Genomic DNA, 10,772 nt, shown 5'->3' on the forward strand with positions numbered 1-10,772 from the left:
TTGTATTGGTGAACATTTGAATAAATAATTTTTATAATCATTTGACTTTTGGTTTTGCATTAAATCCCAACCATTAATTTCAGTTCATGTCCTAAAATATGGAGCTGGATTTAGAGTTAAAAGGGGGGGGGGTTGTTCTGTTTCTTTGTGAGCAGACAAATAACCAGATATTCAGCACCTGGGCTAACACAGACAATCATTCACACTTATGGGCAATTTAGAGTTTCCAATTAACCTAAGTGCATGTCTTTAGACTGTGGGAGGAAGCCGGAGAACTCATGCAAACTCTATACAGAAAGATCCCAGCCTGATGGTGGAGTTGAACTCCCTCCACATAAGCAGTCTGAGATCTAAGTTTTCTGAATATTAAATCAATGTTGAGGGGTTTTGGCATTCATACACTGATATACAGTCAAACCTATCTCCAGTTGGCTTCATTACAATCTCTCTATTTGAAAAAAACAAAACAAAAAGGCGAGAGTAACCGACAGGATTTACCTTTAATTCATCCAATAATAATTGCTGCTTTTTGGGAGAATAAATGTTATTTCTTGTTGGTGGAACAATTTAATTAAACTGACAAAAAGGCATTGAGATCAAAACTTCCAGATCTTTATTGATACGATGGGAGCTAAACAAGAGCCAGTAAAAACCCTTTAACTGGAAGAGAATCAGCACATAAAGTCACCGCTGGCCGGTGTAGAGACAGACGAAGCATATGCGTTTCCCCTTCAGTCAGTCACATCCAGCGAGCAGCCGGAGATAAAGCGGCGTGGATACTGAAGACACCGGGCTCTTAAAGCAAGAGGTAAAATGAAAGGCCACAGCTTGAAAACAGCTTTTCTTGTCTTAGAGTTATTTAATCAAATGGGGTACTTTAAAATAAAAACTATAAGTGATGTTTAACTTGTAATTTAACCATCCTTGTGTCCGTGTCTGGTTAAAAAGACCGCGTTTCAGTTACCTTCTTCTGAGACAAACCTCTCTTGAACAAACTGGGATGTTGCCAATAAAAATAGTAACACCAGTTAATGGTTGCAATGTGAAAGTTAACATCTGTTGGACTGGGTGACTGAGGCCAGGTCTGTCCACGTTTATTTTTCTTCTTTCCTCCTTTGATGCTTTTCTCCCCACCAGCTTTCCAAAGAGGACCGACTCTTAGTCCTCTGCTTTGGCCTCCATCTCCTCAGCGTCGTCGTCTCCATCCACCTCGGCGTTCTCGCGCTCTAACCTCTCCAGCTGCCGGGCGAGCTCTGTCTCATCCGTGTCCGTCACCACCTTAGGCTGCAGGACAAAGTTTACAGTATAGGCAGATGAGCTAAAGACAAACATGATCATGAAGAAAAAAAAAAAAGAAAAAGAAATCATTCACCTCCATCTGGATATTAAACACGCCCCTCTTCTCTTCAATCTTCTCCTTGATAGCAGCCATGGCCTGGTTGAGGACAGAGAGGCCCTCTGTGCGCTCCAGGGTGGTCGTCGTCATCACATAGCGAGGGGGAGCGATCAGGTTGATCTGTAGAAGGTAAACACCATGAGAGACAGATCCAAGTAGAGCCTACAGCTAGAGACTTTTTACTTCTTGATGGAAGAGAGAAGGATTACCTTGATGGGCATAGCCTCTGTGGAGCAGCCCAGCCCAGCCCTCAGAGCTTCTTTCACGGCGTCGATCCCCTCGTAACCATAGCACGCCACTTCAATGTCTGCACGAGGTAGAGGTGGTTATCTTCACATTTCTAATTTATTCCCAAGTCCAACTGAGAAACACTGTGAGTAAACATTCACCTGCTCTGATTTTGACAGCCTGTGGAGTGAGTCGCCTGTTGATGTTATCAATCAACACATTCCTCTCCTCCTCTGTTAAATCCAGGCCATCCAGAATAGCAGGATCTCTGCAGAAAGCCATCAACATGTAAATGTGTGCACACACTGAACAACCTGTGTTTCATTTTAATAAGAGGTGCTGAAATGAGAACTTACGATACAGCCTGTTTGAAGACATCATAAGCGCCGTATCCTGGCCGCTTGTATCTCTCGTCGAAGACCCATGCGGTGCGCTGGTACAAGCTCTCTAGCTGCTCATCCTTACTGTACTCCAACACCTCTGCCACGTGTCGCAGGATGCTGTAAACCTGCAAGCACTTTCAAAATCAGCTCAGCGCAAACAAACAAGATAGACGTTTACAATTTCTTACAAATACACGTCTCACTTGTCTCACAATATTATAATGAACGCCTGAACCAAATGACCACTACTTTGACCACAACAAGGCTCAAAGGCAAGTTCCATCTACCTTAACTTTACACAAGACAAGGAAGTCCTCTCCAGGCTGGGCAACTTGCACCAAAATGACCGAGACAGATAAAAAGCACCTGACCAACTTACAGTTTTAGATTTGGTGAATTTATCCTCACACTTGATGGCCTCCTCTGGCGAAACTCTTCTTTTTGATAAATCAATGTATCCTGAGAAGAAAACAGAAGGAATGCAAAAAAAGCTGTTTTAGTGCAGCAAGTAGTTTCTTACGATTAGGAATGATACGATTAACTAACAGGGAGGGATTCGATGGCCACTTGCTGGTCTAAGTTTCAAAATGTGCTCGTCTTTATTTCCTCATTACCACCTTTGCATTTCCATCCTGTGTCTCTACCCGAGTGTCGGTACATGGATCACAGGTCAAATCTGCACAACTATCTATATAAAGAAAATAGCCACGTAATATGAGTCAGATGAGCTGCATATTTTGCGATTAGCAGAAAATGTCCAGTTCAGTAACTCAGTTCAAAGTGCTCATGCTTAATTCATGTCAGTTTTGTTTTTCCTTTTTTTTTTTGAATGTATGAAATATGCCGATGTGTTATAAACTCAAAAATCATCATCTTCATTCATCTTATAACGAGCCTCAGTTCACCCACTCTCTCAGACAAGCTGTTTAAGGCAAACTTGCATCTGATTGGGCCGCTGCTGGTGGGTGGAGCTGCAGTTCCCACAGAACTTTTGAACAGATAAAGATATCACCTTCTGGTGACATCATACAGAGCCGAAAGCACAAGAAGGGTCTAATGAAACGGTGCATTAAAAAGCAGCCTGAAGCCTGAGCTTCAGGAATTACTCATACATATGGTGACCTCATTAGGTCCCCTTTAATTATTCCAAATGAGATATTCTGTGTGTCATGTGAGACTGTCCTGACATTAAACTGGTGAATGCTATAACATAATGCAAGTTATTGATCATATTACCAACCACAGCCTGTCTCAGTCCACCTGATGTCACAGAATAACACCTCTAGCTTCAATTCAAAAAAGGAAATGTGGACCACACAAAAAGATCTCATTTCATATGGTTTTTATTCCACCACTGCCCTGCAGATCCGACACACCGCCAGTTTCAACTATACTAATCTACACTCACCCTTCTCTTTGTCTACTCGGATGACGACCACGCACTCGTTGCGGCCTATGCGGATGAGCTTGTTGATGGAGCGGATACGTCGACGCGACAGCTCGCTCAAGAGGATCATGCCCTCGATGTTGTTGTACTCCAAAAGGCTGACGTAGGCGCCCATCTCAGCGATGGACCTCACGTTCACCATCACGACATCCTCCACCTCTGGGAACCGGTGCTGGTAAAATCGACAGCTGAGCCCCGGCATTGCTGTGAGGTCAGAAACAGTTAAGAAGACGGGGGGAGCTTAACGTCTGCAAGTCATGGCACAAATCTTCACTTTGCAGTTTTAAACACTGTGAAAAGTGCTGCTCGGCCTGTAACTTGGTGTTTCGGTACTAATAAATACAGTTTTTATTCTAGTTAATAAAAAAATAGTCAATAACTTGTAACTAGCATCTCTGCCTCCACTGCTTCAGTTTTCACCAAAGGTTGTTTAAAAAGTCGTCCCACAACTAAACACAATCAAAGCTCAACATTAAATTAGCAGAGAACCATGTATAAATTATTTCATTCTGGTTTTCTTTGTCTTTTTTAATCTCAATCATAGTGATTTGTGAATAATCTGTCACACCATCCCTCTGACAATCCTCCTTTTAGATGTAGTGAAAGAGACATGCAGAGCACTTGTCAGAGCAGATGCTAGAGACAGAATGAGAGGATCTGGTGTGGTGACCCCTAAAGGGAGCAGTCACCTACAGCACCTACAACGTAACCTAAGTAAAGGACCCATGACCCATTCATGCTTGTGTATGCTCTATTACGTGTTAATTACTTAATGGTTGTGAATCAGTGTTTTATATGTGGGGTCAGCCACAAATTATAGAGCCAATGATTATTATTCTCTCACTAATAAAATACAAACTATGCTGTGAAAAAGTAGACAGAAATGCACAAGAGGACTCAAAAATACAGAACAATCGTAATAGTTGTGGGCTGCGTCCACACGATGTCTAATTACATGTCAGGTTACAACATAGGCTTTCAACACAGAAGCACAAATCCCTTGTTACCAGGGCACATCACCGTGTTAACTTCTAGATTAGCTTGTATGAAATCACTGCCTAATGACCAAACAAACTCTCCTTGAAACAGCGTCATCATTCCATTCAAGATCTCCTGAACATTTTTCTGTTACAAACACTCATACCGCTGACTGGTCTGCAGCAGCCGTGCTGCTGTCGGCCTGTATTATGTGTATGACCACTTTATATTCTTCTAATATCACAGTTGTCTCCTCTTTAAAATCAATGTCCCTGCTGGCAGTAGGCTTATCCAGGTTTATGACCGATTGGATGCTGCTAATGCCAACTCTCTCATGTAACTGCACTTGTAGCTAGACTGAGATGACAAATAAGGGGACAGCCTTGCTATTCCCCAAATCTTTTGCTTTTAACATCCTGTAGTCCCTGTAACCTGAGGACAGCAGCCTACCCCCTGGAGTGTTTGACTCTTAGATCCTATCACCGTTGTTTTCCCATTCTTTGATCTCATCACTCCTGATTGTTGTCTTTAAACTCTAGTATCTTCTGCTTCTGTTTAACATTTACATATAAATCATCTTCTAGTGATAGTCCAGTGTGTGAATGTGTGTGAATGGGTGGATGACTGAATGTGTAAAGTGCTTTGGGGTCCTTAGGGACTAGTAAAGCGCTATACAAATACAGCCCATTTACAAATACCATGCCTCTTTGGTGGGTCAGAGTTGGCTCATCTTCCAGGACCCACTATCTGGGCTAGTATATGGCTAGTCCATTTCTTTGAGAGTTGATATCACATCAAGATGATAACCACCTTGATGTGATATCATGGGTATGCAGGCCACAGACAGGCAATTGGGACACAATGTCAGCAACCACAAGTACTCTGAGTTTGAATAACAATCTGTTGGGTGTAAAATGCTCCAGTCAGCCAATTAACATCAATCCCTTTCTACATCAGAGTATTTCAACTATACACTGCAGTGCCTGTTCATGAAGTAAACTCAGCTACCAGTAAAGACATTCCTTTATGGAAGAACACTGTAATGAAAAATATCACTTTTTCTATTTTACTCAGATTTTAAAATATTAGCTGTGGTCATTTTTAGAGGCTTTAACCTATAAGAAGACTTTGGCCATACAGATGTTTTCTCTCTAATCCTTAGTCTACTATCAAGAAAGGTGTGGACAAAATAGAGAGATACCTTCAATATTAAACGAAAAGTCCCAGGATGTTTGAATGGAGCCACTTATGTGTGTTTCTCTGTTTTCCCACCGAACAAAATCCAATGCCCAGGTTTAGCTTATAAAAATATCCAGGACATAAAATAAAAGCAGCGAAATGAAACAAACTTCTGCCATTTGTCGTTTTCTCCTGTTGCTGTGAATGGACTGATGTAACGCATCATCATCGCAGAAAAATCACTTACTGTTTAAAAGAGAGAATCGGCGACAAAATATGGACACAAAAAGCTGCTTACCAAATATTTAGTACGTGTTACCAGCGACTGTATGACTTCCTAGTTATTACATTTAAAACCACGAGAAGAATCTTCATTCAAGCGCAGAAACGCTTTCTTTCAACATCAGTTAGCTTCCCAGCTAATAACCCGGTGCCCAGCTCACATGCGGCACACGCAGGCTAAGCTGTTAGCCGGCTATCTGCCAGTTCCGATCGTTCCCCAGTCCCCGCCAAACGACATCTTCATAAAACAAACTCACCTGTGTCATAAGGTTACAGAACGACGCGCCTGAATGTTCCGTGCTGACTTTGTTTAAATGTCAGATTTGGTTTTCTTTCTGGTGTTTTTTTTTTTTTTAATGAGTAACTCGGGCCCGCTAGCTCACATTCATGGGTGTGCTAATTTGTCGACCCGGAAAAGATCGTAGGGACCTTCCACACGCGCGCATGTGCGGAACGACTTTGGTTCTTTGGTCACATGACGCGGAGGGCCAGCTGATCATCGCCGACAAGATCACGACCGTCAACTCGATCTGCTCTTCTAATCCTACACGAAGAGCAAGATTTTAGCTGTTATATGTCTAGATTAATAATTCAGGATTCGAGCTAAAGTTGTAGTGTTGATTTAGGGAAGCGGGAGTGAACTGAAAATCGCAGTAATCGACAAAAAACGGAAAGATGTCTGGAAAAGACAGGATCGACATATTCCCCTCCAGAATGTAAGCAGCTTGTGCGATGGCTAGTTGCTAAAGCAATGTAGCTTCGTTAAAGCTCATATACCACTGTTTTGTTGACATATTTGCTTTTATATATGAAAGTTGTGGATCATTTTCTGCATGCATTTGAAAAGCAGGGATCGCCGTTTTGTTTTGTGCCAAGGTTACCGTTTAAAAGAGGAAGAATCCTGCTGCTGTCATGTGATATTTCTAACATTATCCAAGTGTGAGCTGTCAGTCGGAGAGACTTCATTTTAATCTAATTTCACCTGCTTCCAGTTATATTACATTTAGGACTACTGAAACTGTAAAACACCGAGGTTTGACCCTTTTATCAGGTCCTGGGTGCAAATATCACCCAGGAGTGGTGCAGATTGTGTTGTTCCTTACCTTGTTTTAAAAATAACGCTATTACACAAATCGCAGCATGTGACACCTTCTGTCCGTAGACTCTTGGTTCAGATAAGATCTCCTGAAAAAAAATCTGAAATTTTTGAAAATTTCTAAAATTCTGAAATGGTGAAAAACAGAAGAAATCTCAGGAAAATTAATGGGATCTCTCTTCCATGATGGGAAGGGATTCAGCAGATGTTGTACAGCATAGAGCAACAAAAGTAAATTTATATTATAGACGATCAGGATGACATCGTTAACAATCTAACATGTAACAATCTGTGAGTAATGTGACACAAAAGTGGGCTTGAATGTTGATGGCTGTATATTTTCGGCTGCTCCCTTATTCACAAAGAGGGATCCACAGAAGATGGATCCCCATATTTAACTGGTCTTACTCCAGGGATCTCTAACCTTTACACTATGGAGCCATGTTAAATTCCAACACAGGCCTAAGGCAGCATATGAGTCACCTGCTCAAGTCTGGAAAGAGCTGGGGAAAGATTCTGATTTGGAAAATCTTATTCAGCCTTTATTTAAATTGAAAGTTATCAGTCATGATAATTTAAATGAACAGTCAATGACAAGTGAGTTACAACTACTTAGCCATTTAGCAGATAAAATTCAACTTGTCAGCAGCTCATTGTAAGGTCTCCCACCAGAACTACAACACATGGACTTATATATTAGCTAGATGAAAGAGACGAACAGATACTACTACTTATTCTTTTTTAAGGTAAGCTAGCAAATGGCTGGATGAATTACAACCCAGGCCTCCACACTATAGCCCTATAATATACAGGTTTTCCTGCTAAAACCAGTGAACCACACTGGTGCTCCAGAACAAACTACTCTTGACAATTAGCATTTAGTAGCCTGGTAGAAGAGGGAACAGAGGAGTTTCAGTAGTGGGTTTTTTTTCGCTTCATGGGCGCAGGATAGCCCTGACCTGAGGGCATTGAAATAAACTCACTAGAGAGAATGTGGCCACCTTGATTAATAAGACCCTTTTCTTTCTGAACTATGCGTTTCTTTGGACTTGGTACTCTTGGAGTATAAGACTTTAATAATGCTATTAAGGCTGTTCCTGTCCTTCAGAGATGACCCATTGAACCAGTATATGACATAAAATGATGAAATGGGGAAAATAAGAAGCAAATCCATTTAAAAAAAAGAGCTTTAACAAGCATAGAGGTCGAGGGAGAAAAGAGGAAAATCTGCCGGTTAAAAAAAAAAAAACTGGGGTGAGGGTATCAACTACCAGAGAAGAGAGACAGAGACCTTGGGATGGCCTAAGGTCTGAGTGAAAACATGACAAGGAGATGAAATGAATGAAACTTGGTTGTGTCATTTTACCCCTAATTTAACCATCTGATTCAAATAGTGTTAAAAATATGTGGGTTTTCTCTGGATTTGCAGGGCTCAGACCATCATGAAGGCTCGGCTGAAGGGAGCACAGACCGGCCGCAACCTGCTCAAGAAGAAGTCCGATGCCCTCTCCATGCGCTTCCGTCAGATCCTTCGCAAAATTATTGAAGTCAGTTTAAAATGAGCCTTCGTTTTTGGTCCTAATGTGGTCAAAAGAACCGATGATGCAACAAATACTTTATTCATACATCATGCTCTTTGGTTGGAGGCTGTAGCTCATGATAATGCTCAATTAATCTGATACTAAGAGGTGTTTCTATAGTAATTAATTGGGTACCTTCATTGTTATAAACTAACAAATTACAGCCAGTCTGAATCAAAACCTCATGAAATAAAATCTTCCTGAAGGCTTTCAGCTACATGTTTCCCAAAGGTGTGTTTATTTATACTTTTAGACTAAAACCAAGATGGGAGAGGTGATGAGGGAGGCTGCCTTCTCTTTGGCTGAAGCTAAATTTGCTGCAGGAGACTTCAGGTAAGAATGAGAATAACGTGTCAGCGACGTGATTTTGTGTTCTGGTGCAGATACACAAGCAACTTCCATCTGTTGTTTTTGGCCTACAGCACAACTGTAATCCAGAATGTTAACAAAGCCCAGGTGAAGGTCAGAGCCAAGAAAGATAATGTGGCAGGTTAGCATCAAAAAATATTTTCTCATTTTTAATCATTTTTTGTTTTGTTTAAAATATCTGCTGCTTTTCCTCTTTTAGGTGTCACCCTTCCAGTATTCGAACACTACCAAGAAGGCGGAGACAGTAAGTCCAGTCACACGTCTGAGTTTGGTGTAACTCTACATCGGGTTTGAAGGGAATCGCAGAGAGCGCTCACCCCACGATGTGTTTGTGTCTGTCAGGTTATGAGCTCACCGGTTTGGCGAGAGGAGGAGAGCAGCTCTCGAGGTTGAAGAGGAACTATGCCAGAGCTGTGGAGCTGCTTGTGGAGTTGGCCTCCTTACAGGTAGGAGGCGCTGTTACATATTAAAAGCATGCTTTATAGTTAGGGGTTTCCTAAAGTTTAAGTGGAAAAAAATTGCTCAATTTTGGTTTGCAGACATCTTTTGTCACTCTGGATGAAGCCATAAAGATCACCAACCGCCGTGTGAACGCCATCGAGCACGGTAAGCACACTTAACATTCAACTGCAACCTTTTATTAATACATTCATTTATTTATTTATTTTTTTAAATAAAAAAAGGGTTTGTGCAGCTAAAATCATTTTGAATCCGCTTTGCAGTGATTATTCCCAGGATTGATCGCACCCTCACCTACATCATCACAGAGCTGGATGAGAGGGAGCGAGAGGAGTTTTACAGGTGATGATGTTTTCTGTCTGCCTCGTGAAGGTTTTAGTGCATAAACCTAAAAAAAACTTATCAGGAGGCATCTTTTGCATGTTTATTAGATATTCTTGTTCCAACTAGCTGTCCACAGCTCCGAATTCATTCTGTCACTACCCCAGCAACTTAAGTCCAAAACCAGACTGCCCAATCCTCAACTTTTGGTTATAACACAGAATGTTCTCTGCTTTGCCAGACTGAAGAAGATCCAAGAGAAGAAGAAGCAGCTAAGGGAAAGGACGGAGTTGGAAATAGCCGCCCGTTTAGCTGCTCTGGGACCCATCGCTGAGCCCGCCAACATGCTGACAGAGGAGGCGGATGAAGATCTGCTGTTTGAGTGAGGAACATTACAGGCCACCGACTTCACTAATCCTTTTATTTATTCTGTGCCTCTCTGGCCACGTCTGTGTGTCTTTATGTCAGCGATGAAAGTTGTTTCTTTTTTTGTGTCCACGTCGTGATGATTAGTTCTGAGTGTTTCCAGATGTGTACAGGGATCAAAGTGCTGTTCGGTATAATACACAAGTGAGACCAAAGCAGTCTCTAACAAATTAAGCAAATATTACAATGAATATGTTTACACATGGTGTGCAAGTGATGATAAAGAAGCGTCCCGTGTGACCGATCACCTTGTAGATATTCAAGTTTTATCATATATAGAGGCATTGCATGCTGTACAGCTTAAAGTGGTTGTGGATTTCAGAGGGTGCGAGTGTGCGCCGTGGAGACCCGTCCTGCTGCTCACTTCATATCGTGCGGTTCCTGTTACCTCACTGCAGGCTGTTTACCATTTCACCAGAAGCCCCAATGTGACCCTGTTGTAAAATGTGATGTGCAAGTCAAAACAGCCCAACACTTCATCCAAATAAAGATGTTCTAAATATTCAACCACTGATTGAATTTCTTTTTTCCCCACTGGAGGGAAAACATTTTAAGTTCCATATGTGAAGACTGCTAAGAGACGGCTTCAAAACCTTTAATCAAGTGCAAATTATACTGTGTTTAAGCA

The 10,772-nt window shown here is 41.6% G+C and overlaps 2 protein-coding genes across 3 annotated transcripts; one reads left to right on the forward strand and one right to left on the reverse strand.

Moving 5' to 3' along the window:
• Positions 1–590: 590 nt before the first annotated feature.
• Positions 591–6,328, reverse strand: eif2s1b (eukaryotic translation initiation factor 2, subunit 1 alpha b). 2 transcript variants are annotated; one of them, XM_005921518.2, is made up of 8 exons: positions 6,151–6,328; positions 3,416–3,658; positions 2,387–2,466; positions 1,981–2,132; positions 1,786–1,892; positions 1,606–1,703; positions 1,373–1,516; positions 591–1,284 (listed from the first exon to the last, which is right to left on the reverse strand). In XM_005921518.2, exons 2-8 carry the CDS (start codon positions 3,654–3,656, stop codon positions 1,159–1,161), a joined length of 948 nt encoding a protein of 315 aa, XP_005921580.1. In that variant the 5' UTR covers positions 3,657–3,658; positions 6,151–6,328; the 3' UTR covers positions 591–1,158. The 2 variants fall into 2 exon arrangements, with proteins under 2 accessions (XP_005921580.1, XP_042076312.1); XM_042220378.1 differs by lacking the exon at positions 6,151–6,328 and adding an exon at positions 5,910–6,072.
• Positions 6,329–6,358: 30 nt separating this feature from the next.
• On the forward strand, positions 6,359–10,651 carry atp6v1d (ATPase H+ transporting V1 subunit D). Its single transcript, XM_005921519.3, has 9 exons — positions 6,359–6,609; positions 8,419–8,536; positions 8,823–8,902; positions 8,992–9,059; positions 9,138–9,182; positions 9,281–9,384; positions 9,478–9,544; positions 9,661–9,739; positions 9,960–10,651. The coding sequence occupies exons 1-9, from the start codon at positions 6,569–6,571 to the stop codon at positions 10,102–10,104; spliced, it is 747 nt and encodes a 248-aa protein (XP_005921581.1). The 5' UTR covers positions 6,359–6,568; the 3' UTR covers positions 10,105–10,651.
• Positions 10,652–10,772: the final 121 nt, after the last annotated feature.

This window comes from Haplochromis burtoni, unplaced genomic scaffold (genome assembly GCF_018398535.1).
Source record: "Haplochromis burtoni strain Fernald_Lab_line unplaced genomic scaffold, NCSU_Asbu1 Contig_47, whole genome shotgun sequence".
Classification (NCBI taxonomy): domain Eukaryota; kingdom Metazoa; phylum Chordata; class Actinopteri; order Cichliformes; family Cichlidae; genus Haplochromis; species Haplochromis burtoni.